This window comes from Amblyraja radiata, chromosome 5, assembly GCF_010909765.2.
Source record: "Amblyraja radiata isolate CabotCenter1 chromosome 5, sAmbRad1.1.pri, whole genome shotgun sequence".
Classification (NCBI taxonomy): Eukaryota; Metazoa; Chordata; class Chondrichthyes; order Rajiformes; family Rajidae; genus Amblyraja; species Amblyraja radiata.
In genome coordinates, this window is record NC_045960.1 from 6,327,720 (window position 1) to 6,355,365 (window position 27,646).

At 47.8% G+C, this 27,646-nt stretch overlaps 1 protein-coding gene across 1 annotated transcript in view; it reads right to left on the reverse strand.

Annotated features, from left to right (window-relative positions):
- The window catches only part of plb1 (phospholipase B1), a 144,859-nt gene that overhangs the window by 13,292 nt on the left and 103,921 nt on the right, over positions 1-27,646 (reverse strand). The window contains exons 34-41 of the mRNA XM_033020479.1: positions 25,211-25,269; positions 20,431-20,498; positions 14,793-14,836; positions 13,227-13,326; positions 11,043-11,094; positions 5,256-5,336; positions 2,961-3,026; positions 333-427 (exon numbers count right to left, since the gene is read on the reverse strand). Coding sequence (XP_032876370.1) covers positions 333-427; positions 2,961-3,026; positions 5,256-5,336; positions 11,043-11,094; positions 13,227-13,326; positions 14,793-14,836; positions 20,431-20,498; positions 25,211-25,269 — 565 coding nt within the window. The remainder of the gene's footprint in view (positions 1-332; positions 428-2,960; positions 3,027-5,255; positions 5,337-11,042; positions 11,095-13,226; positions 13,327-14,792; positions 14,837-20,430; positions 20,499-25,210; positions 25,270-27,646) is intronic.

The following is a 27,646-nucleotide window of genomic DNA, read 5'->3' on the forward strand; positions in this document are numbered from 1 at the left end:
ATCGAGGACCAGAGGACATATGTTTAAGGTGAGGGGGAAAGATGCAATAGGAATCTGAAGGGTAACTCAAAGGGTGGTGGGTATATGGAACGATCTGCCGGAGGAGATAGTTGTGGCAGGGACTATCGCAATGTTTAAGAAACATTTAGACAGGTACATGGATAGGACCGGTTTGGAGGGATATGGACCAAATACAGGCAGGTGGGACTAGTGTAGATGGGGCATGTTGGTTGGTGTTGGCAAGTTGGGCCGAAGGGCCTGTTTCCATGCTGTATCTCTCTATGGCTCTATGACAGGGACATCATCCCGCAGCATCTGTGCAGTACACTCACTTCTGCAGCAAGGCACAGCCGATGGTGTTCTTCTCAATCCTCCGAATATCATTCATCTCTAGTAACTGCATGACGTTCACAAACGCTCTCGGCACCTGTTGTAAAGAGGAATCAACAGTTTAGCTCAGTTTAGTTTGGTTTATTTCAGTTTATTTCAGTTTAGTTTAGTTCAGTTTAGTTTAGTTTGGTTTATTGTCACGTGTACTGAGGTACAGCTAAAAGCTTCATGTTGCGTGCTATCCAGTCAGCGGAAAGATAATACGTGATTACAGTCAAGCCCTCCACAGTGTACGGATAACATTTAATGCAAGATAAAGCCCAGTAAAGTCCGATCAAAGATAGTCCGAGGGTCTCAAATGAGGTAGATGGTAGCTCAGGACTGCTCTCTAGTTGATGATAGGTTAGTTATCATGGGTAGGTGTCATTTCGGGTTGGGACTTTTCTTTTGGTCCTGAACCAGGACGTCACCTATCCATGTCTCTCTAGAGATGCTGCCTGACCCGCTGAGTTACTCCAGCACTTTGTGTCTATCTTAGAGATGCTGCCAGACCCGCTGAGTTACTCCAGCACTTTGTGCCTTCATTGTGTTAGGCTGGGCTGTTAATGTTGGAGGGGTTAGCCAGCCTTGGTGGCCTGGGCTGAATCCAGTCTATCTTCAGAAAGGGAAGTTGACTGAGCAGTACCTGTACATGTTCTATAGATAGACACAAAGTGCTGGAGTAACTCAGCGGGTCAGGCAGCATCTCTGGAGAAAAGGAATAGATGACATTCCAGGGTGGGGCCCTTCTTCATTGAAAATAGAGGGGAGGGAGCTGGAGGTAGGAAAAGGCCAGAACTAAGCAGGGCCGGCAATAGATGGCCAAGGAAGGTTGGAGCCCATTGTTGGCTGGGGAAGAGGTGATAAGGAAGAGCTATAAGGATGCGAACAGTGGAACTGGTAGGATGTCTAGGATTGGGGATGGATGGAGAGAGAGGGAATGTAAGGGTTACGTGAAATTAGAGAAATCAATGTTCATACCGTTGGGGTGTAAGCTGCCCAAGCGAAATATGAGATGCTGTTCCTCCAGTTTCCGCTGGGCCTCACTCTGACAATGGAGGAGGCCCAGGACAGAAAGGTCAGTGTGGGAATGGGAGGAGCAGTTAACAAGTTTGGCAACTGGGAGATTGCCTTGACCAAGGTTAAGGTGTTCATAAGATCATAAGTGATAGGAGCAGAATTAGGCCATTCGGCCCATCAAGTCTACTCTGCCATTCAATCATGGCTGATCTATCTCTCCCTCCTAACCACATTCTCCTGCCTTTGCCCGATAACCCCTGACACCCGCACTAATCAAGAATCTATATATCTCTGCCCTAAAAATATCCATTGGCTTGGCCTCCACAGCCTTCTGTGTTCAAGAATTCCACAGATTCACCACCCTCTGACTGAAGAAATTCCTCCTCACCTCCCTTCCTAAAAGAATGTCCTTTAATTCTGAGGATCTCCAGTCCTAGTCTCTCCCATTAGTGGAAACATCCTCTTCACATTCACTCTACCCAATAGACAATAGACAATAGACAATAGGTGCAGGAGTAGGCCATTCAGCCCTTTGAGCCAGCCTGATCATCCACAATCAGTACCCCGTTCCTGCCTTCTCCCCATATCCCCAGACTCTGCTATTTTTAAGAACCCTATCTAGCCCTCTCTTGAAAGCATCCAGAGAACTGGCCTCCACCGCCCTCTGTGGCAGAGAATTCCACAGACTCACAACTCTCTGTGAGAAAAAGTGTTTCCTCATCTCCATTCTAAATGGCTTACTCCTTATTCTTAAACTGTGGCCCCTGGTTCTGGACTCCCCCAACATCGGGAACATGCTTCCTGCCTCTAGCGTGTCCAAACCCTTAACAATCTTATATGTTTCAAAAAGATCCCCTCTCATCCTAAACTCCAGAGTGTACAAGCCCAGCCGCTCCATTCTCTTAGCATATGACAGTCCCGCCATCCCGGGAATTAACCTTGTAAACCTACGCTGCACTCCCTCAATAACAAGAATGTCCTTCCTCAAATTAGGGGACCAAATCCCGTTGTACTTCCCTTTTTCCTAACTTGACACCATTTAGAAAGTTATCTGCCTTCCTGTGTTTGATACCAAAGTGGATAACCTCACATTTATCCACATTAAACTTCATCTGCCATGCATCTGCCCACTCCCCCAACTTGTCCAAGTCTCCCTGCATTCTCATAGCATCCTCTTCACAGTTCACACTGCCACCCAGCTTTGTGTCATCTGCAAATTTGCTAATGTTACTTTGAATCCCTTCATCCAAATCATTGATGTATATTGTAAATAGCTGCGGTCCCAGCACCGAGCCTTGCGGTACCCCACTAGTCACTGCCTGCCATTCTGAAAGGGACCCATTAATCCCTACTCTTTGTTTCCTGTCTGCCAACCAATTTTCTATCCATGTCAGCACACTACCCCCAATACCAAGTCTATCCTCTTTGTCTTTCATGTTGCAATGTATGCCAATAGGTTGGTAGGATATCCACTTGTTTGTAAGTAGCTAGAGGTAGGTACTGGCTCAGTCAGGGTGGTTCCTCAAGCTTCCAGCTCATTAATAACAGGGATGGATCGCTCCACCTCTTACCTGTTTCTGTAGGATGTCCAATGCTTCTTGAATATTTTTCACATAGTTCTCAGCAGAGTAGGTCTTCTGTCGAAAAAGAATAACAAACAGTAAGGGGCCTGTCCCACTTACGTGACTTTTTCGGCGACTGCCGGCACCCGGTCATAGGTCGTTGCAGGCCGCCGAAATGTTGAAAATCCAACATGTTGAAAATCCAGCGGCGACCAGAAAGACGCTACGACTCTTAGGGTGACTGAGGAGACTACTCACGACCACACAGGCGACACCCTGGCGACATGTCGCGGGGTGAAGCCTGTATGGTCGTGAATAGTCGCCCAAAGAGTCGTACCTTGTTCTGGTCGCTGCTGGATTTTCAACAAGTTGGAAATTTTCGCCGACCTGCGGCGACCTATGACGGGTGCCGGCAGTCGCTGAAAAAGTCACATAAGTGGGACAGGCCCATTAGAGTCTAGCTTCACAACACTGTGAAGGTAGGGTAGAATGTAGGATACTTTTCCACATAGGTGGATGTCCAGATCTAGAGGGCATGGTTTTACGGTACAGAATAGAAGGTTTAGCTGGGCTCTGAGGAAGAACCTTCTCACAAAAGGGGGCCCGTTCTCACAAGTTGTACCTTGTGTGTAGTATTGAGCTAGTGTACGGGGTGATCGCTGGTCGGTGCGGATTCAGTGGGTGGAAGGGCCTGTTTTCGCACTGTATCGTAGTTTCGTTTAGTATAAACAGGAAACAGGCCCTTAAGCCCACCGGGTCCGCGCCGACCAGCGATCCCCGCACACCAACACTATCCTACACCCACTAGGGATAATTTTTACATTTACACCAAGCCAATTAACCTGCAAACCTGTACGTCTTTGGAGTGTGGGGGGAAACCGAAGATCTCGGAGAAAACCCACGCGGGTCACGGGGAGAACGTACAAACTCTGTACAGACAGCGCCCGTAGTCGGAATGGATCCCGGGTCTCCGGCGCTGCATTCGCTGTAAGGTGGCAACTCTATTGCTGCGCCACCGTGACTGCCCTATAAAGTAAACTAAAGTAGAGAGTAAACAGAGGCGACTCTGTGATGCAGTGTTAGAGTTGCTGCCGCAGCACCAGAGACCCCGGTTCGATCCTGACTACGGGTGCTGTCTGTACAGAGTTTGTACCTGCGTGGGTTTTCTCCGGTGCTCCGGTTTCCTCCCACACTCCAAAGGACTACAGGTTTGTAGGGTAATTGGCTAATCTAAATTGTAAATTGTCGCTAGTGTGTGTAGGATGGCTTGGTATAATTATAAATTAGTGTTAATGTGCGGAGATCGCTGGTCAGTGTGGACTCAGTGAGCTGAAGGGCCTGTTTCTGATCACCTAATATAAACTAAACTAAAGGGCCTGTCCCACTGTACAAGTTCATTCAAGAGTTCTCCCGAGTTTCCCTGGTTCGAACTCGGAGATTTACGGTAATAGCCGCTCGTAGATTCTCGGGGCTCTCGTGGACATTTTACTTTTTTTAATTTTTTTAAAATTTTATTTTTATTAGAAGTACAATAAGTTACAGTAATACACACCAGATATATCTCATTACATTTGTTGTACCCCTTCATTTTTTGAGCTTTAAAAAATATAGAAATAAAAGAAGTAAGGAAAGTGAGAAAGAGTCGTGAAGGTGCAGGAAAGTGTTGGGAAAAGAAAGCCCATTAGAAAAGGAGTTAGAGAAGAAAGTTAAGAAATAGACCCTAGAAAAGAAAAAAAGAAAGAGTACCAATCGCTCTATTATAAAAATAAAAAAACTGCGCAAAAAGGGATATACCAACCGTATTTTTCACCCCCCGTTACCAGATCCTGGCACCATTTATTTTTTAAATTACTATTGCACCTTATGCTTGTAATAAGTCCATAAATGCAGACCACGTCTTTTGGAAGTGGTCTGCTTTGCCCTCATGGACATTTTTCAACATGGATAGGACAAGTTTGGAGGGATATGGACCAAGCGCGGGCAGGTGGGACTAGTGTAGCTGGGACATTGTTGAAAAATCTTCACAAGTCTTCACGAGCTTACCGTGTTTCCCCGAGTACCTGCCGATAGCGTTACGAGCCGCTAAGAGATGTCCCGAGCTCCGACGTACCCGCTACGTACATTCTACGTGCTTACCACGAGTTTGATTTTTTTTTAAACTCGGGAGAGCTCTTGAATTAGCTCGTACAGTGGGACAGGGCCTTAAGGAGTCCAAAATGGCAGCTGGCTCATTGAAGAAGAGCCTCAATATAAACAAAGAACAAATTCTTTCAAAGCAAATGAAAACTAATAAATAAGTCCCACCTTATCCATGCAGTAATCGCAGAGATCATTAGCTCCAATAAATAGGGTGATCACTTTCCAGTCCTTTTCAAAATTAATTTTCTAGATGGAGGAAAACATAATACAGTTGTTATTCACCATCATTTTCCCCTTATTCTTCAAGTTACAATTCTGCTTTCTGTTTCGCAGGCAAATTTATTCAAATCGATTCTTCCTTAATAGAGTCAAAGAGTTGTAGAGTGATACAATGTGGAAACAGGCCCTTCGGCCCAACTCGCCCACACCGGCCAACAATATCCCAGCTACACTAGTCCCACTTACCTGCGCTTGGTCCATATCCCTCCAAACCTGTCCTATCCATGTACCTGTCTAACTGTTTCTTAAACGTTGGGATAGTCCCAGTCTCAACTACCTCCTCTGGCAGCTTGTTCCATACACCCACCACCCTTTGTGTGAAAAAGTTACCCCTCGGGTTCCTATTAAATCTTTTCCCCTTCACCTTGAACCTATGTCCTCTGGTCCTCGATTACCCTACTCTGGGCAAAAGACTCTGTGCATCTACCCGATCTATTCCTCTCATGATTTTGTACATCTCTATAAGATCTCCCCCTCATCCTCCTGCGCTCCAATGAATAGAGACCCAGCCTACTCAACCTCTCCCTATAGCTCACACCCTCTAGTCCTGGCAACATCCTCGTAAATCTTCTCTGAACCCTTTCAAGCTTGACAATATCTTTCCTATAACATGGTGCCCAGAACTGAACACAACATTCTAAATGCGGTCTCACCAATGTCTTATACAACTGCAACATGACCTCCCAACGTCTATCTATGCTCAGTACTCTGACTGATGAAGGCCAAAGTACCAAAAGCCTTTTTGACCACCTTATCTACCTGCGACTCCACCTTCAAGGAACCATGCACCTGTACTCTTTGAAAAAGATAATTTCTTGCTCACAGGGGTGGCACGGTGGCGCAGCGGGTAGAGTTACTGCATTACAGCGCCAGAGTCCTGGGTTCAATCCTGACTATGGGTGCTGTCTGAACGGAGTTTGTACGTTCTCCCCGTGACCGCGTGGGTTTTCTCCGGGTGCTCCGTTTCCTCCCACACTCCAAAGACGTGCAGGTTTGTAGGTTAATTGGCTTCGGTAAAATTGTAAATTGACCCTAGTGTGTGTGGGATAGTGTTAGTGTACGAGGTGATCACTGATGGGCGTGGACACGGTGGGCCAAAGTATCTCTCTGTATCTCTAAACAAAACTAAAGATCCAGGTGCTGAGCGGCTCATGAGCTTTTACTGAGCTCTACAGTGGGGAGAAGGTTATGGTGGAGGCGAGGATGTGGCAAGTTCACCCAAACATCAGAGATACCTGAATTGGGTTTAGTAATAACACATTCACGTACAGCGGTAGAGTCCCTGCCTCATAGCGCCAGAGACCTGGGTTCCATCCTGACTATGGGTGCTGCCTGCACATAGTTTGCACGTCTCCCTATGACCGAGCGTGGGTTTTCTCCGGGTGCTCCAGTCTGTAGGATAGAACTAGTATACGGGCGATCGGTAGTCGACGTGTGTCAAAAGCCCTGTTTCCACGCTGTATCTTTAAACTAAACTAAATAATGACTGTGCAGAACATGATGCAAGATAATCTAATCTCATCTGCTTGCACTTGATCCATATCCCTCCATTCCCTGCTTATCCATGAGTCCATGTGTCCTATTTTTGTAAACCAGCATCTGCAGTTCCTTGTTTAGTCAAGAACAGGTCTGACAGCCCACAATGTCTGTGCCAAACACAATGCCTAGATCCACTCACTATTGCATAGAATTATCTCATAAATTCATAGGTGTAAAGGGGCTGTCCCACTGTGGCGACCTAATTGATGAGTTTAGAAGAGTTTAGGAGAGTTTGAAATAGTGTCATGTAGAAGACCTCCTTCGACTATGTAGAAGACCTCCTTTGAGCTCCTTCGACTATGTTGAAGACTAGCTTCGACTAACTTCGGGAAAATTGGACACCGAATAATGGAGAGTGAAGACAACCTCCTTCGATCTCCTTCGACCTCCCTTCGACTATGTTGAAGACTATCTACGACTACCTTCCACTACCCTCGATTACCTACGAATAACATGCCGACCTACTACGACCAACTTCGACTAAACCTACGAGTAAAAAAAATATTTTTTTCCTTGGCGACCTTATTTAACTCGTGGGCATTTTTGAGCATGTTGAAAAATACGCCGCGACCTAGCTGAGGCCTAGAGTATGCGGGGACTACTCTCGAGCATGAAGGAGAGTTACAAAGACCTCCTAGGACCTTGTGTCGACCATGCTGCGAGTATGTCGTGGGCAAACTCTTCTAAACTCGGCAATTAGGTCGCCGCAGTGGGACAGCCCCTTTAGGCCATTCAACCCATCCTGTCTACTCCGCCATTCAATCATGGCTGATAGTGAAGATGGTTGTGAACAATCGCAGCAGGATGTGGATCGATTGGCCAGGTGGGCAGAGGAATGGTTGATGGAATTTAATACAGAGAAGTGTGAGGTGTTGCATTTTGAGACGTCGAACAAGGGCAGGACCTACACAGTGAATGGTAGGCCTCTGGGTAGTGTTGTAGAGCAGAGGGATCGAGGAGTACAGGTGCATGGTTCCTTGAAGGTCGAGTCACAGGTAGATAAGGTGGTCAAAAAGGCTTTTGGCACTTTGGCCTTCATCAGTCAGAGCATTGAGTTTAGAAGTTGGGAGGTCATGTTGCAGATGTATAAGACGTTGGTGAGACCGCATTTAGAATATTGTGTTCAGTTCTGGGCACCATGTTATAGGAAAGATATTGTCAAGCTTGAAAGGGTTCAGAAAAGTTTTACGAGGATGTTGCCAGGACTAGAGGGTGTGAACTATAGGTAGAGGTTGAGTAGGCTAGGTCTCTATTCCATGGAGCGCAGGAGGATGATGTGAGATCTTATGGAGTTGTACAAAATTATGAGGGGAATAGATCGGGTAGATGCACAGAGTTTCTTGCCCAGAGTAGGGGAATCGAGGACCAGAGGACATTGGTTCAAGGTGAAGGGGAAAAAATGTAATAGGAATCCGAGGGGTAACTTTTTCCACACAGAGGAGGTAGTTGAGGCAGGGAGTATCCCATCGTTTAAGAAACAGTTGGACAGGTACATGGATAGGACAGGTTTGGGGGCATATGGACCAAGCGCAGGCAAGTGGGACTAGTGGACATTGTTGGCCGGTATGCGTGAGTTGGGCTGAAGGGCCTGTGTCCACACTGTATTAATCTATGACTCTCAACCCCATTATCCTGCTTTCTCCCCATAACCTCTGACACCCTTACCAATTAAGTCTCTGTCAATCTCTGCCTTAAAAAGACCCCATGACTTGGCCTCCACAGCCTTCTGTGGCAAAGAATTCCACCGATTCACCACCCTCTGACTAAAGGAATTCCTCCTTTGTTAGATTATTAACTGAATGCTGTCAGATTAGGAAAAGGGAGGTGCAACAAGACCTGGATGTCCTTGTATATCAGTCACTGAAAGAAAGCATGCAGGTACAGCAGGCAGTGAAGAAAGCAAATGTCATGTTGGCCTTTGTTGCAAGAGGATTTGAGTACAGGAGCAAGGAGGACCTAATGCAGTTGTACAGGGCTCTGGTGAGACCACACCTGGAGTATTGTGTGCAGTTTTGATCTCCTAATTTGAGGAAGGACATTCTTGCTATTGAGGGAGTGCAGCCTAGGTTCACCAGGTTAATTCCCGGGATGGTGAAAGAATGATGAAAGAATGATATGATGAGAGAATGGATCGACTGGGCTTATATTCACAATTTAAAAGGATGAGAGGATATCTCATAGAAACATATAATATTCATAAGGGATTGGACACGCTCGATGCACAAAATGTTTTCTCCTTGTTGGGGGAGTCCAGAATCAGGGGCCACGGTTTAAGAATAAGGGGCAGGCAATTTAGGACTGAGATGAGGACAAATCTTTTCACCCAGAGAGTTGTGAGTGTGCAATTCTTTGCTACAGAAGGCAGAGTGGAGGCCAATTCACTGGATGTATTCAAGAGAGTTGCATATAGCTCTTCGGGCTAACGGAATCAAGGGATATGGGGAGAAAGCAGGAACGGGGTACTGATTGTGGATGATCAGCCACGATCATATTGAATGGCGGGTGCTGACTCAAAGGGCTGAATGGCCTCCTCCTGCACCTATTGTCTATGTTTCTGTTTCCTTGTCTCCTTCCTAAAAGAATGTCCTTTAATTCTGAAGCCATGGGCTCCAGTCCTAGACTCTCCCACTAATGGAAATATTATTGTGCATGACTTTGTTTAATGTGGAGAGACTGGTGCACAGACAGCCACCCCACGGTCCTTGACAGATCAGGGTCAGGATCCAGTGGCATGGAGTCCAAGACGATCGGAGACCCTTTTCTGCTGCAGCCTTCATCCGCCTTCCCAGCCGTTGTGACGCTCCACTAAGGTCAGCCATCATCCTCCGCCTGTTCCACCGTTGAGGTCTTGGTTGGATTGCTCTTTGTCAGGGACATCCCCCTCGACCTTACCGCCATGGGTGGCCCTACCAGGAGCATAGCTCCAGACGGCATCGCTCTCAGGATCTCAGGACCACACAAGCTTCTCCACCACGACAAGGTGACAATCCACGGAAAAACTACACTAATCTAATCTACACTAATCTAAACTAAACTAAACTAAACTGAACTAAACTAAATAAAACTACACTACACAAAACTGAAATAAACTGAACTGAATTAAAGTACTGTTTTTCGTTTGTAGGGGATATGGACTTTTTAATGTGGGGGGTAGGTCTCAACTTTATTTCTAGGTCCCTACCTGGTCGGTGTGGCAGCTTTTTCTCCGGGCTGCCCGTCGACCCGTCCTCGTGGCCTACCAGCGGGCTTGGAGCGCCGTTTCCTGGCGGTGACCGCCCAGCACCTCGGCCTCGTTGGCGGCACAGCGCTGGAGTGCTATCGCGGAGCGGGCGATGCCTTGCCTGGGTCGCCGCGTGGAGCGACGCGCTGGAGCTCTGGTGAGCTGGACCGCCGAGAGCAACATCTCCGGGCTGCGGGTCTGCGGAGCGGAGAGGCGGCGCCGACTTTAACATCGGGAGCCTGGGAGCTCCAAACCGGCGCGGCCTTGTCGGCTCCGGAAGCCGCGGTCTCCAACCAGGAAGCGGCCGTTCCAGGTGGCCCAGCCGCCGAGAGGACTCTCCCGACGCCGGGGCAAGACCACCCGGTGAGAACGGCCAGGAACATCGGGCCTCCGTAGAGGCAATTGCGGTGGCCTCAATAGGCCTGACTTTGGGGTGAACTTGGGGTGGGGACTGGACTTTGTGCGTTCCTCCACAGTGGTATCCATTGTGGGGGGATGATTTTTTTGTCTAATGTAATCCTGTAAGTCTGTGTCCAAGATGGCTGCCGTGAAGGGAGAGTGGACGCTGGCGCGCTTTGGCTGCCGCTGCTCTCTCTTCACACTGTGTTTTTGATTTTCTGTTTTTGGACTGAATTCTGTTTTTAATTTGTGTCTCTGTGATGTCTTTATTACTTATTTTATTCTGATTATATGTTTTTATTTCTATGAATCTATGTAAGGTGTCCTTGAGATGTCTGAAAGGCGCCCATTAAATAAAATTTATTATTATTATTATTATTTCATCGACAACATTCACTGTGTGTGCATCACTGGGGTATTACCGCCCGTCAGTTCCATTGCTGCCCTCTAGATGGTAGCATTGAGCAGCAGCAAACCCACTGTTACATCTCCATAACACATCATTTGATACTTACTGGGCTCTTGTTCATCAGCTCTACCAGGGTACGGGCCTGTGTTGGCATATCACTACAATAAAACACAGGGAACAAACAACCTCATTTTGGCTCTGTTTTCTTTAAAATCAGTCATAATCAGAGAGAGCTAGATAGGGCTCTTAAAAATAGCGGAGTCAGGGGATATGGGGAGAAGGCAGGAACTGATTGGGGATGATCAGCCATGATCACATTTGGCTCGAAGGGCCGAATAGCCTACTCCTGCACCTATTGTCTATTGTCTATTGTCATAGTGTGATACAGTGTGGAAACAGGCACTTCGGCCCAACTTGCCCACTCCGGCCAACAATGTCCCAGCTACACTAGTCCCGCCTGCCTGTGCTTGGTCCATATCCCTCCAAACCTGTCCTATCCATGTACCTGTCTAAATGTTTCTTAAACGTTGCCATAGTCCCAGCCTCAACTACCTCCTCCGGCAGCTCGTTCTATACACCCACCTGTGTGAAAAAGTTACCCTTCAGGTTCCTATTAAATCTTTCCCCCATCAAATTAAACCTATGCCCTCTGGTTCTCCATTCCCCTACTCTGGGCAAGAGACTCGTTCACTCGATCTATTCCTCTCGTGATCTTGTATTTCTTTTTTCTTCCACGAGAAGAATAGATTGGATAAACGCACAGAGTCTTTTACCCAGAGTCGGGGAATCAAGAACCAGAGGGTGTGAAGATAGAGAGGAAAGATTTAATAGGAAGCTGAGGGGCAAGTTTATCACCTAATTGTGGGGATTATATGGAAGAGAAGTTAGTTGAGGCAGGTACTATAACAGCATTTAAAGTACACTTGGGCAGGTACATGGATTTAGAGGTACATGGGTCAAACATGGGCATGTGGGACTACCTTCTATTGAGCATCTTGGTCGGCAAGTACGAGATGGGCCGAAGGGCCTGTTTCCATGCCGTGTGACTCTATAACACTATACATTTACACATAGAAAGAAAGAACTGCAGATGCTGGAGAAGGGTCCTGACCTGAAATGTCACCTCTCCATGTCCTCCAGAGATGCTGTCTGACCCGCTGAGTTACTCCAGCACTTCTTTTACATATAGCCTGGCTACTGGGCATGTTCTTTTGCCTTACAATGAGGAACATGTTATACAAGGAGAATTCATCAGATTTTAACTGCCCCTTAGATAGGAACGGGGTACTGATTGGGGATGATCAGCCACAAACACATTGAATGGCGGTGCTGGCTCGAAGGGCCGAATGGCCTACTCTTGCACCTATTGTCTATTGTCACCCTATAAAGTGACATCCCATCTCACTCCCCACCATCTCTCAACCCACCATCTTCTCTACTACCTAAAACTAACCTATCCTGACCCGAAACATCACCTATCCATGTATCATTCATTCACTCATTCATTCTTTCATTCAATACCATCTAATCCAGGCAATATTCTGGCAAACCCCTTCTGCACCCTCTCAAAAGCCTTTACATTTTAGTTTTCTGGTTTTATTTTCAGTTTTCCAGCTTCTGCAGATATTTTTTTCTGACTGCCGCTGCCAAGTGGGGTGGGTGGTGACGTTCCTGTTTGAAGTAGCAAACCAAGAAGGCTTAAGGGCCTGTCCCACTGCGGCGACCTAACCCGCGAGTTCAGACGAGTTTGCCCTCGACTCATACTCGCAGCATGGTCGATACAAGGTCCTAGGAGGTCTTTGTAACTCTCCTTCATGCTCGAGAGTAGTCCCCGCGGGTGCTGTCTGTACGGAGTTTGTACGTTCGCCCTGTGACCGAGTGGGTTTTCTGCAGGTGCTCCGGTTTCCTCCCACACTCCAACGGCGTGCAGGTTTGTAGGTTAGTTGGTTTATGAAATAATTGTAAATCGTCCCTAGTGTGTAGGATAGTGCTAGTGTACGGGGTGGTCACTGGTTGGTGCGGACGCGATGGGCCAAAGGGCCTGTTTCCACGCTAAAGAAGTCTGTCGACCCAAAACGTCACCTATTCCTTCGCTCCATAGATGCTGCCTCACCCGCTGAGTTTCTCCAGCATTTTTGTCCACCCACCTTCGATTTTTCCAGCATCTGCAGTTCCTTCTTAAACTTAAAGCTAAAATCATCTCTTTGTTAGAGGCAGTGGACTTTGATGCGCCTTTGACCATCAACTTAATAGCCCATCTGGTCTGATTGAAAGCTTTCTGGCTACTCACTTGGCCTTGGACCCTGTGGCTGCAACGTTGAATTTGCTTCTCAATTTCCCAATTCCAGAAGAATAGCCGTAGATATTTGGATTAAACTTCTTCAATATATCTGAGGGGGAAAAATAAACAGTCAGGAAATCGGGAATGGAAAAGGATAATCCAATTACACAAATGAGAGGGGATCTCATTGAAACATATAAGATTGTTAAGGGTTTGGACACGCTAGAGGCAGGATACATGTTCCCGATGTTGGTGGAGTCCAGAACCAGGGGCCACAGTTTAAGAATAAGGAGTAAGCCATTTAGAACGGAGACGAGGAAACACTTTTTCTCACAGAGAGTGGTGAGTCTGTGGAATTCTCTGCCTCAGAGGGCGGTGGAGGCAGGTTCTCTGGATGTTTTCAAGAGAGAGCTAGATAGGGCTCTTAAAAATAGCGGAGTTAGGGGATATGGGGAGAAGGCAGGAACGGGGTACTGATTGGGGATGATCAGCCATGATCACATTGAATGGCGGTGCTGGCTTGAAGGGCCGAATGGCCTACTCCTGCACCTATTGTCTATTGTCTAAATGATAAACACAAAAAGCTGGAGCAACTTAGTGGGACAGGCAGCATCTCTGGAGAAAAGGAATGGGTGACCCTTCTTCAGACTACACAAGGTCAACTTGGCAGCGGCTGGCTTCGCTGATTGAAAGACACAGTGTGGAAACAGGCCCTTCGGCCCACCGAGTCCACGCTGACCATCGATCACACTAGTTCTATGTTGTCCCACTTTCTCATCCACTTCCGACACACTCGGGGGCGATTTGCAGAGGGGCCGATTAACCTACAAACCCGCATGTCTTTGGGATGTGGGAGGAAACCGGAGCACCCGGAGGAAACCCACCCGGTCACGGGAAGAACATGCAAACTCCACACAGACAGTACCCGAGGTCAGGATCGAACCCTGGTCTTTGATGCTGAGAGGCAGCGGCTCTACCATCTGTGCCACTCGGCAACCCTGTAGGTCATAGCCTGTGTGCACATCCTCCTTAGTAACCATGGACTGCAGACAAATTGGCAACTTGACATTTAGTTTTGTTTAGAGACACAGCGCGGAAACAGGACCTTCGGCCCACCGAGTTCACGTTGACCAGCGATCCCCGCACATTAACACTATCCTACACACACTAGGGAGAATTTACAGTTTTTACTGAAGCCAATTAACCTGCAAACCTGCACGCCTTTGGAGTGTGGGGGGAAACCGGAGCACCTGGAGAAAACCCACGAGGTCACGGGGAGAAAGTACAAACGCCGTACAATCTCACATTCCAAAGACGCGAATTGTAAATTGTCCCTTGTGTGTGGGATAGTGCTAGTGTACGGGGTGATCGCTGGTTGGCGGGGACACGGTGGACTAAAAGGCCCGTTTCCACCCTGTATCTCTGGAGCCTAACGTCTACTCAGTCTACCTGAGTGCTCCCACCAACCTAACGCAGCCCAACATTGACTGTGTGTCCCATGGAGATTTGTCTGCTCTCCATGAAGCCGGACTGGAGGGGTGCGTTCTCAGAGGAGGGCCAGAGTTGAAGACTTACTAGGAAGAGTAGTCACGGCCTCAAGTCTTTTATCCCCGCCAATGCTGCCAATAAAAACAAAAATAGACAAATAAATAGTTGGCATTGTGGACCAATGTGTTATTCAACAGAAACATCTGCAGAAGTTTGGTTTAATTAAACATGTTTATATAGTTATGATTGTTAAGTCAAGGCGTAGCCATGCAACTGGTACCATGTAGTCCAATGCAACCTGTGGGACATGCGCATCCTTCATGGAAAGCCTGCTTTGGTGGACCAGGTGGAAGAGATTTTTATGAACCAACGGCTGGAATGGTGATGCAGCGATGCGCTGTGGAATGCGAAGGGCCGGCCAGAGCACTAAAGACGACATGGCCGTCCACTGCAGACAAGAAGTCTCCAGCCATGACGGTTATTCATACCACTGGACTCTGACTTCTGCGGCCGAGAGGGTCGGCTTGTAATGTCCCTGTTCCACTTAGGAAACCTGAACAGAAACCTCTGGAGACTTTGCGCCCCTCCTAAGGTTTCCGTGGGGTTCCCGGAGGTTGCAGGTGGTTGCCGGAGGTTGCAGGTAGTGGAAGCAGGTAGCGAGACTTTGGGTGGGGCACAAAGTCTCCAGAGGTTTCCGTTCAGGTTTCCTAAGTGGGACAGGGGCATTACAGAGCAACAAACAGCTTCTCCACCTTAAACTCACTCACGCACGGGTTTTTGTGCAGTCCGCTTCTCTACACAAAGTCCTGCTGCCATGGGCTCGGACCAAAGAGTTTGCTACTGGAAATTGTAGTTCCCAACCTACACGTAAGGCGGCCTATGGACCCGTGGTCGCTCTTCTTCAAATTGAGACTGCACAACCCGCCATCGTCGATACCGACGGCCACCACCGTAGTTATAATAACCATATAACCATATAACAATTACAGCACGGAAACAGGCCATCTCGACCCTTCTAGTCCGTGCCGAACACATAATCTCCCCTAGTCCCATATACCTGCGCTCAGACCATAACCCTCCATTCCTTTCCCGTCCATATAACTATCCAATTTATTTTTAAATGATAAAAACGAACCTGCCTCCACCACCTTCACTGGAAGCTCATTCCACACAGCCACCACTCTCTGAGTAAAGAAGTTCCCCCTCATGTTACCCCTAAACTTCTGTCCCTTAATTCTCAAGTCATGTCCCCTTCTTTGAATCTTCCCTACTCTCAGTGGGAAAAGCTTATCCACGTCAACTCTGTCTATCCCTCTCATCATTTTAAAGACCTCTATCAAGTCCCCCCCTTAACCTTCTGCTCTCCAAAGAATAAAGCCCTAACTTGTTCAACCTTTCTCTGTAACTTAGTTGCTGAAACCCAGGCAACATTCTAGTAAATCTCCTCTGTACTCTCTCTATTTTGTTGACATCCTTCCTATAATTAGGCGACCAAAATTGTACCCCATACTCCAGAATTGGCCTCACCAATGCCTTGTACAATTTTAACATTACATCCCAACTTCTATACTCAATGCTCTGATTTATAAAGGCCAGCACACCAAAAGCTTTCTTTACCACCCTATCTACATGAGATTCCACTTTCAGGGAACTGTGCACAGTTATTCCCAGATCCCTCTGTTCACCTGCATTCTTCAATTCCCTACCATTTACCATGTACGTCCTATTTTGATTTGTCCTGCCAAGATGTAGCACCTCACACTTATCAGCATTAAACTCCATCCGCCATCTTTCAGTCCACTCTTCCAACTGGCATAAATCTCTCTGTAGACTTTGAAAATCTACTTCATTATCCACAACCCCACCTATTTTAGTATCATCTGCATACTTACTAATCCAATTTACCACACCATCATCCAGATCATTGATGTACATGACAAACAACAGTGGACCCAACACAGATCCCTGTGGCACCCCACTAGTCACTGGCCTCCAACCTGACAAACAACCATCCACCATTACTCTCTGGCATCTCCCATTCAGCCACTGTTGAATTCATCTTGCTACTCCACCATTAATACCCAACCATTGAACCTTCTTAACCAACCTTCCATGAGGAACCTTGTCAAAGGCCTTACTGAAGTCCATATACACAACATCCACTGCTTTACCCTCATCAATTTCCCGAGTAACCTCTTCAAAAAATTCAAGAAGATTAGTCAAACATGACCGTCCAGGCACAAATCCATGTTGACTGTTCCTAATCAGACCCTGTTTATCCAGATGCTTATATATATTATCTCTAAGTATCCTTTCCATTAATTTGCCCACCACTGACGTCAAACTAACAGGTCTATAATTGCTAGGTTTACTCTTAGACCCCTTTTTAAACAATGGAACAACATGCGCAGTACGCCAATCCTCCGGCACTATTCCCGTTTCTAATGACATTTGAAACATTTCTGTCATAGCCCCTGCTATTTCTACACTAACTTCCCTCAATGTCCTAGGGAATATCCTGTCCGGACCTGGAGACTTATCCACTTTTATATGACTGAAACTGTGTCGTGACATGCAAGCAATGTCCTTCTGAACCTTCTGAATTTTGTAGTCGGCAGGGCAGTACTCTGCATATCGCCAACTTGGACAATTTTACATTTGGAGTGTGGGAGGAAACCGAAGATCTTGGAGAAAACCCACGCAGATCACGGGGAGAAAGTACAAACTCCATACAGACAGCACCCGTAGTCGGGATGGAACCCGGGTCTCCGGCGCTGCATTTTGCTGTAAGGCAGCAACTCTACCGCTGCACCACCGTGACTGCCCATGACGTGATGAAGTCATTTGCTATAAATGTGTAGGAAGGAACTGCGGATGTTGGAGTAACTCAGTGGGTCAGGCAGCATCTCCGGGGGAAAAGGAATAGGTGACGTTTCGGGTAGAGACTCTTTGGTTTCCGAAGAAGGTTCCCGAAACTTCACCTATGCCTTCTTCTCCAGAGACGCTGCCTGTCCCTCTGAGTTACTCCAGCATTTTGTGTCTATCGTGTGATCTAAAGAGCAGGAACGGATGCCGAATGATAAGCTTGTAGGAGCCACTGATAGTTGGAACTATTAAAAGAGAACTGCAACACCAACCACTGCCTTTGTTCTTTAAGGGCCTGTCCCACTTTGCGATTTTTTCGGCGACTGCGAGCGTCAGTTTCTGACGCCCGTAAAACCGTGAAGTTGTACGACATAGACGGTGATGGATGCTGTCCTGCGGGTGATGCCCGGTTTGGGTAATAGCCCTGTCCCACTGTACGAGTTGATTCCAAGAGTTCTCCCAAGTTTGCCCTGATTCGAACTCGGAGATTTACGGTAATGGCCACTCGTCGGTACTCGGGGCTCTCGTGGACATTTTTCAACATGTTGAAAGTTTTTCACGAGTCTTCCCGTGCTTACCTGCTGTTAGCGAGTCTTCCCGAGTACCTGCCGTTAGCGTTACGAGCCGCTAAGAGACGTCCCCGAGCTCCGACGTACCCACTACGTTCATTCTCCGTGCTTACCACGAGTTTGATTTTATTTAAACTCGGGAGAGCTCTTAGAATGAACTCGCACCGTGGGACAGGGCTATTAGGGTTAGGGTTAGGGACCACAGATGGGCTGTAAAATATTCTTCATTCAATGCATGGATTCTAAATATTAATATATTAAAATTAATGCAATAAAATCAATTGTGCAAATGAAAAGATATCTGAGTCGTTAAGTTTTATTTACTGTTCCGCTTCCAGATCCAATCACCATCTCTAACCTTTCACAGGGATGGATTCAGGGAGTGTAGACTGAACTCCCCTCTCCCCTCTTCCCCCCTCCCACCCCCATCCCTCCTTCTGCACTCCCCCTACCCTTCTCCCCTCCCCTCTCCTCTCCTGCCTTCCCTTCCCCCCCCTCTTCCTCCCTTTGCCCCGCTCCACTCCTCTCGCCCTTATCCACTAATCCCCTCTCCCCTCACATCCCCTTCTCCCCCTCTCTCTCCCTTCTCCAGTTCTCAACCCCCCCCCCCCCCCCCCTCCCACCCACTTTCCCCGACGCCCCCCCCACATGGGCCCAACCTGCGACCAGCGATCCCCTGCACACTATCCCACACACGCTAGGGACAATTTATACAAACCTGTGCGTCTTTGGAGTGCGGGAGGAAACCCAAACCCTAACCCCAGCCCTAACCCTAACCCTAGGCCCTAAACCTAACCCCAGCCCTAACCCTAACCCTAACCCTAACCCTAGCCTTAACCCTAACCCGAACCCCAATCCTAACCACAGCCATAACCCCAACCCCAACCCTAACCCTAGCCCTAACCCTAACCCTAGGCCCTAACCCTAACCCCAGCCCTAACCCTAACCCTAGCCTTAACTCTAACCCAAACCCCAATCCTAACCACAGCCATAACCCCAACCCTAACCCTAACCCTAACCCTAGCCCCTAACCCTAGCCCTAGCCCTAACCCTAACCCTAACCCCAGCCCTAACCCTAACCCTAGCCTTAACCCTAACCCGAACCCCAATCCTAACCACAGCCATAACCCAACCCTAACCCTAACCTTAGCCCTAACCCTAACCCTAGCCCTAGGCCCTAACCCTAACCCTAGCCCTAAACCTAGCCCTAACCCTAGCCTTAACCCTAACCCGAACCCCAATCCTAACCACAGCCATAACCCCAACCCTAACCCTAACGCTAGCCCTAACCCTAACCCTAGCCCTAACCCCAGCCCTAACCCTAGCCCTAACCCTAGCCCTAACCCTAACCACAGGTGGGGGGGGGGGGGGGGGGGTTGTTCCCAAAGGCTGCATTTATCCCATAGTCAATGTTACTAAAACAGATGATGTTGCTTTTGTGCAGTACTATTAGTGGGATCTAGCTGTCACAGGCTGGGTCCACAATGGGGGGTCATCGAGGAGAGTGGGGGGGGGGGGGGTTAGAGAATGAGAGAAGGGAAGGAGAGGGCGATGTGAGGGGAGGGGGGGGCAGTGGATAAGGGGGAGATGAGTGGAGCGGGGAGAAGGGAGGAAGAGGGGGGAAAGGAAGGGGGGGAGAGGGGTGGGGAGAGGGGTGGGGAGAAGGGAAGGTGGGGAGTGTAGAAGGAGGGATGGGGGTGGGAGGGTGGAAGAGGGGGGGTGGAGGGGAGAGGGGAGTTCAGTCTAAACTCACTGAACCCATCCCTGTGAAAAGTTAGAGATGATGATTGGATCTGGAAGCGAACCAATGCATCTGTAAATAAAACTGAACGACTCATTTGCACAATTGATTTTGTTGTATTAATTTCAATATATTAAGGTTTAAAATCCGTGCATTGCAGGAAGAATATTTTACAGCCCATCTGTGGTCCCTAACCCCAAATCCTAACCCTAACCGGGCGTCACCTGTAGCGTGTGACAGGGCGCACGACATGATGAGACACCCAGACGTCGCCCCTGGATTTTGAACATTCCAAAATCCAGGGGCGACAGGGAGTCACCGCGCATCACCACGTGTCACAACCCGATCACGACGCGACAGATTGTCGCCGTAAATGTCGCCCAAGTGGGACAGGCCCTTTAGTTTAAACATGGGCGTCAAGGCAACAAACGTAATACGTGTTTGCGTTTATTTGAAAGGCCATTTCGCTCTCTTACTTTTCCCTACAACCCCCCTCCCGCCAGCCCCGCCCCCCCCAACACCTGTCAACAGGCCCCCTCCGAATGCTCACCTCCATGCAACACCTTGATATTGCATTGGTAGTTCAAACAAATTCCTTGCCCGAGCTCCGTATCCAACCTGAAAATCAAATGCAGAATTACAATTCTCGCTGACGCAGGAACTGCAGATGCTGGAATCTTGCGGAGAACACAAAGTGCTGGAGTAATGCCCCTGTCCCACTTAGGAAACCTGAACGGAAACCTCTGGAGACTTTGCGCCCCACCCAAGGTTTCCGTGCGGTTCCCGGAGGTTGCAGGTGTTTGCCGGAGGTTGTAGGTAGTGGAAGCAGGTAGGGAGACTGACAAAAACCTCCGGGAACCGCACGGAAACCTTGGGTGGGGCGCAAAGTCTCCAGAGGTTTCTGTTCAGGTTTCCTAAGTGGGGCAGGAGCATTACTCAGCGGGTCAGGCAGCAACTGTGGAGGACATGGATAGGTATTGGGTTTTGGGTCGGGACCCTTCTTCAGACTCAACGAGTTATGTTTCGGGTCAGAACCCTTGTTTAGACTCAGCGGGTGATGTTTTCCACCTGGACCTTTCTTCAGACTGAATAGATGATGTTGTACTATCTAAATGGCGTCAAGTTGGGAAAAGGGGAAGTACAATGGGATCTGGGGGTCCTTGTTCATCAGTCTATGAAAGTAAGCATGCAGGTACAGCAGGCAGTGAAGAAAGAAAATGGCATGTTGGCCTTTGTAACAAGAGGAATCGAATATAGGAGCAAAGAGGTCCTTCTGCAGCTGTACAGAGCCCTAGTGAGACCACACCTGGAGTATTGTGTGCAGTTTTGGTCCCCTAATTTGAGGAAGGACATTCTTGCAATTGAGGGAGTGCAGCGTAGGTTTACAAAGTTAATTCCCAGGATGGCGGGACTGTCATATGCTGAGAGAATGGAGTAGCTGGGCTTGTACACTCTGGAGTTTAGAAGGATAAGAGGGGATCTCATTGAAACATGTAAGATTGTTAAGGGCTTGAACACGCGAGAGGCAGGAAACATGTTCCCGATGTTGGGGGAGTCCAGAACCAGGGGCCACAGTTTAAGAATAAGGGGTAAGCCATTTTGAACGGAGACGAGGAAACACTTTTTCTCATAGAGAGTTGTGAGTCTGTGGAATTCTCTGCCTCAGAGGGCAGTGGAGGCTGGTTCTCTGGATATTTTCAAGAGAGAGCTAGATAGGGCTCTTAAAGATAGCGGAGTCAGGGGATATGGGGAGAAGGCAGGAACGGGGTACTGATTGGGGATGATCAGCCATGATCACATTGAATGGCGGTGCTGGCTCGAAGGGCCGAATGGCCTATTCCTGCACCTATTGCCTATTGTCTGTTGTCTATCGTTTCGGGTCAAGACCTTTCTTCAGACTGAATGGGTAATGGTTAGGGTTGGGATCCTCCTTCAGATGCAATAGGTGATATTTTGGGTCAGTACCTCTCAATAGGTGACGTTTCGAGTTGAGACCCTTCATCGGAAGAAGTGTCCCAACCCAAATCATCGCCTATCCTTGTTCTCCAGAGATGCTGCCTGACCCGCTGAGTTACTCCAGCACTCTGTTTGTTACAGTGAAGTTCTTGCAACAGGTATGGCGGCCTGCCCAGTACTGGAGGCACCTCCTCACATTTCTGTGACCGCGTGGGTTCCCTCTTGGTGCTCCGGTTTCCTCCCGCACTCCAAAGACGTTCGGTTTCGTAGGTTAATTGGCTGCTGTAAATTGTCCTTAGTGTGTGGGATAAAACTAGTGTACGATGGTTGGTCGGCGCAGACTCAGTGGACCTTTGCACCTGATCTCCTGGTTGCCAAACACTTTAATTTCCCTACCCATTCCCACACTGACCTTTCTGTCCAGGGCCTCCTCCATTGTCAGAGTTAGACCCAGCGCAAATTAGAGGAACAGCACCTCATATTCCGCTTGGGCAGCTTACACCCCAGCGGTATGCATTCTGATTTCTCTAACTTCAAGTAACCCTTGCATTCCCTCTCTCTCCATCCCTCCCCCACCCAAGTCATATCAGCTTCAAAGTTGTCTTGTTGAGTCTCATTGTCTGTAACTTGTTTACACCGAGCCCACAGCTAACAATGGCCCGTTTCCTTTATCATCATTACATGTTTGCATATCTTTCATTCATTTGTTCTATAACTCTCTACATCACCGTCTATATCTCTCGTTTCTCTCTCCCGTGACTCTCAGTCTGTAGAAGGGACTCGACCCGAAATGTCTAACCTGCCCTTTGAGTTACCCAAATGTTCAACTTGGTTAAAAACTGCCAAGAAATTTTCGAGAGAAGGGATAGATGACATTTTGGGTCGAGACCCTTCTTCAGACTCAAGAAATTATCATATTGAATGGCGGTGCTGGCTCGAACGGCCGAATGGCCTACTCCTGCACCTATTGTCTATTGTCTTTTGAAAGGTCTGAATGTCTGAAGAAGAGCCTTGACCCGAAACGTCACCTATTCCTTTTCTCCAGAGATGCTGCCTGTCCTGCTGAGTCACCGCAGCTTTTTGGGTATCTCTTTGGCCAAAACTAAACTAAACCCAACATCACAGGTGATGCTATGTTCAATCAACTGTGTATCTGTTGCAGCAACAACAGGACAATGAGATTGTGTGACTTTAAAAATAACCCGAATGAAGATTGTTGCTGTATCAAGTTCCACCACATCAACCTCTCTATGTTGCCACCGAGCAAACTCATCAAACAGCCATAAGCCATGGTGCTGTACTTATGGGGACATTGTGGTGGATATCGATCATTAAAACTCACTTCAGTTGCGTTTGGGGCTGAAAGAGGAATTTATGGGCCTGTCCCACTTAGGAGATTTTTTTCGGCAACTACAGGCGACTAGTTTGTCGCCACATGTTCGCCGGTGGGGGCCGGGTGTAGTCTCCTCAGTCGCGTAAAAAGTCATGGCGTCTTTCTGTTGGAACATTTTTGGCGACAGTGGGCGTAGCTTAACTTATCCTGACGTAGGGGCTGTCATAGGTTGTCGCCAGGATGACGTAGGTTGCCGCCGGTGTTTCGGCGACCAGCTACGACACCGACAGTCACCGGCAGTTGCCTAAAAAAATCGCCAAGTGGGACAGGCCCATAAGCGAAATTAGTTCATAAGTGATAGGAGAAGAATGAGGCCATTCAGACCACCGAGTCGACTCCACCATTCAATCATGGCTGATCTATCTCTCCCTCACAACTCCATTCTCCTGCCTTCTCCTCATAACCCCTGACACCCGCACTAATCAAGAATCTATCTATCTCCACCTTAACTTCAGAATTAAGGGACAGAAGTTTAGGGGTAACATGAGGGGGAACTTCTTTACTCAGAGAGTGGTAGCGGTGTGGAATGAGCTTCCAGTGGAAGTGATGGAGGTAGGTTTGTTGGTTTCATTTAAAAATAAATTGGATAGGCATATGGATGAGAAGGGAATGGAGGGTTATGGTATGAGTGCAGGCAGGTGGGACTAAGGGAAAATAATTGTTCGGCACGGACTTGTAGGGCCGAGATGGCCTGTTTCCGTGCTGTAATTGTTATATGGTTAAAAATATCCACTGACTTGGCCTCCACAGGTTTCTGTGGCAAAGAATTCCAGAGATTCACCACCCTAAAGAAATTCACCATCACTAAAGAAATTCCTTCCCATCTCCTTCCTAAAAGAACATCCTTTAATTCTGAAGCTGTGACCTTGAGTCCTAGATTCTCCCACTAGTGGAAACATCCTGCCCACATCCACTCTATCCAAGCCTTTCACTATTCTGTGCGTTTCAATGAGGTCCCCCCTCATTCTTCTAAACTCCAGCGAGTACAGGCCCAGTGCCGACAAATGAAATGTACATGGTCAACGTTTCTTAATTTTAGATTGGGTCTGAGTCCAGGGGTCAGAGGCACAAACAAAGGTCAGTGGCACACAACGCCAGAGACCCGGGTTTCACCCTGACCTCGGGTGCTGTCTGTATGGAGTTTGCACGTTCTCCCTTTGACCGTGTGGGTTTCCTTCGGGTGCTCCAGTTTCCCCCGACATCCGAAAAGGCATTTGGTTTGTGGGTTAATTGGCCTCTGTAAAAAAGCTCCTTGTTCGGAGGAACTCTTCTCACCCTTATTCCCCTTGCCCTTATTTGAAGTCTGCGCCTGTGTTTCTGACCCTCCTCACTTACTCTAACTTGCACAGTGTATAGAATGATATGAGTCATGGAGTCATACAGTGTGGAAACAGGCCCTTTGGCCCAACTTGCCCACGCCGACCAACATGTCCCAGCTACACTAGTCCCACCCGCCTGAATTTGGCCCATAAATTTCTAAGCCTGTCCTATCCATGTATTGAAAATAGATACAAATGCTGGAGCAACTTAAACATGTTGGGAAGCATCTCTGGAGAAATGGGATATGTGATGTTTCGGGTCAGGACCCTTCTTCAGACTTGCTTCAGAGAAGTGGCCCAACCCGAAACGTCAACATATCGCTTTTCTCCAGAGAGGCTTCCTGACCCGTCGAGTTACTCCAGCACTTTGTGTCTATCTTTGGTTATAAACCAGCATCTGCAGTTCTTTGCTTCTACATTCTACTGATGTCTAACTGTTTCTTAAACGTTGGGATAGTCCCTGCCTCAACTACCTCCTCTGGCAGCTCGTTCTGCACACCCACCACCCCTTGTGTGAAAATATTGGCCCTCAGGTTCCTATTAAATCTTCCCCCCCCCCCTCACCTTAAACCTATGTCCTCTGGTTCTTGATGTGCCTACTCTGGGTAAAAGACTCAGACTGGGTGCGTTTACCCGATCTATTCCACTCATGAGTAACTTACTGTTAACGAGTCTCCAAGTGCTCCGATGAGTTTAACATCAGCAGGACGAATCCTGTGAACTGCAGAAAAGATAACAGGGGCAGAAATAGTTTAGTTTATCGTGGTTACGTGTAGCGAAAAGCAGAAAAATGGGGCATCTTGATCGGTACGGACAGGTCGGGCCGAAGGGCCTTTTTCCATGTTGAATGACTATGACTATCCTGTTTCTCAACTCGACCCATCTGTAACCAACCCCAGATATCCATTATTCTATATATAACCCCCCTGAATCCTTGGATTACTCCCCAGTCTGTAATTGTGGAAGCTGCAATATGATAAAGGTCAGGATAGCTGTACAGCACAATGTGGAAACTGCAGTATGACCAAGGTTGTTATTGTGGGAGTGTGGTGCAGGTTCACCAGGTTAATTCCCAGGGTGGCGAGACTGTCATATACTGAGAGAATGGAGCGGCTGGGCTTGTACACTCTGGAGTTTAGAAGGATGAGAGGGTATCTTATTGAAACATGTTTCCTGCCTCTAGCGTGTCCAAACCCTTAATAATCTTATAAGATTATTAAGGGTTTGGACACACTAGAGGCAGGAAACATGTTCCCGATGTTGGGGGAGTCCAGAACCAGGGGACACAGTTTAAGAATAAGGGGCAAGCCATTTAGAACGGAGACGGGGAAATACCTTTTTCACCCAGAGAGTGGTGAGTCTGTTGAATTCTCTGCCTCAGGTTCTCTGGATGCTTTAAAGAGAGAGTTAGATAGAGCTCTTAAAGATAGCGGAGTCAGGGGATATGTGGAGAAGCAGGAACGGGGTACTGATTGGGGATGATCAGCCATGATCACATTGAATGGCGATGCTGGCTCGAAGGACCGAATGGCCTACTCCTGCACCTATTGTCTATTGTCTGTTAGGATAGCTGTACAGTACAACAACCTTTAGATATTAATTGAAGCATTTCAATGTTCCTGATAGGTATGCATTGACATACCCCAATGTTTAGGGATGGCTATTCCTTGACGCACACTACAAGGTTATTGATATTGAAAATGATATCAATGTTTAAATAGCATGTAGGTTTACTTGTATTAGTGTTATTGCATTTGTAGATTGTTATTGATGATAAGAAATTGGAAAGTGTGTACAATTTCAAGTGTCAAAATCTGTATAAAACGTTGACCGTTGTGAGTGGAATTTTAGATCAGTACGGTAACTGGGACTGTGGTGCTCTCCATGTGGACAAGTAAATAAAGTGTGTCTGGAAAATGAATGCAAGTTGTCAGAGTTGTTGATCGGCCATGACATAATCACGCCCAGGTAATTAATATCTGGTAATATAAACCATCCAGGATGGGTATTCCTGTCTGATAAATCCTGCATAGTCACGATTTATAACTTAATGCCAGCGGCACAGCCTGAGAATATAAGGACGCACCTTAAAGGGCCTGTCCCATTTGCGCGTCACGCAGGTGGTGCGCGAAGATTTAGTGAATCCCAAAATCCTGGGGCGCTGCGCGCGACCACACGTCACGGCCTACGCCACCACGCCTCACCACGTGCCATGTGCGTGCGTAATGCAAGCCACGCACGTGTCACGATGCGCGCGTCGTGCGCCATTACACGTAAATGATGTCGCGTAAATGACACACAAATGACGCCCAAGTGGGGCAGGCCCTTAAGAAAGGAGATGAGGAGGAATTTCTCGAGTCAGAGGGTGGTGAATCTGTGGAATTCATTGCCACAGACGGCTGTGGAGGCCAAGTCAGTGGGTATTTCTACAGCAGAGATTGACAGATTCTTGATTAATGCAGGTGTCAGGGGCTATGGGGAGAAGGCAGGAGAATGGGGTTAGGAGGGAGAGATAGACCAGCCATGATTGAATAGCGGAGTAGACTTGATGGGCCGAATAGCCTAATTCTGATCTTCTGTCTTATGAACGTATTAACTTAATCTAACCAGTCCTAAACGAAGCCTTAGTTGAGTAACTAGTTAAGTTACTCGAATGAGTAACTAGCCTTAGTTACTCATTGGAAATCCAGGCTTTGCTTGGGACTTGTTAGATTAAGTTCATACCGCAGGGTGGCGCAGCGGTAGAGTTGCTGCCTTTCAGCCCCAGAGACCTGGGTTCAAGCCTGGCTACGGGTGCTGTCTGTATGAAGTTTGTACGTTCTCCCTGTGACCGTGTGGGTTTGCTCCGGGTGCTCCGGTTTCCTCCCACACTCTAAAGACGTGCAGGTTTGTAGGTTAATTGGCTCTGGTAAAAACATGTAAATTGTCCCTAGTGTGTGTAGGATAGTGTTAGTATCCGGGGGTGATCGCTGGTCGGTGTGGGCCGAAGGGCCTGTTTCCAGGCTGTATCTCTAAACTGAACTAAATTTTGCACAAATGTTGAATCCAATATAGAAGGGTGGTTGTAGATATTTAATTAAATGGCCGACAAAAATGCT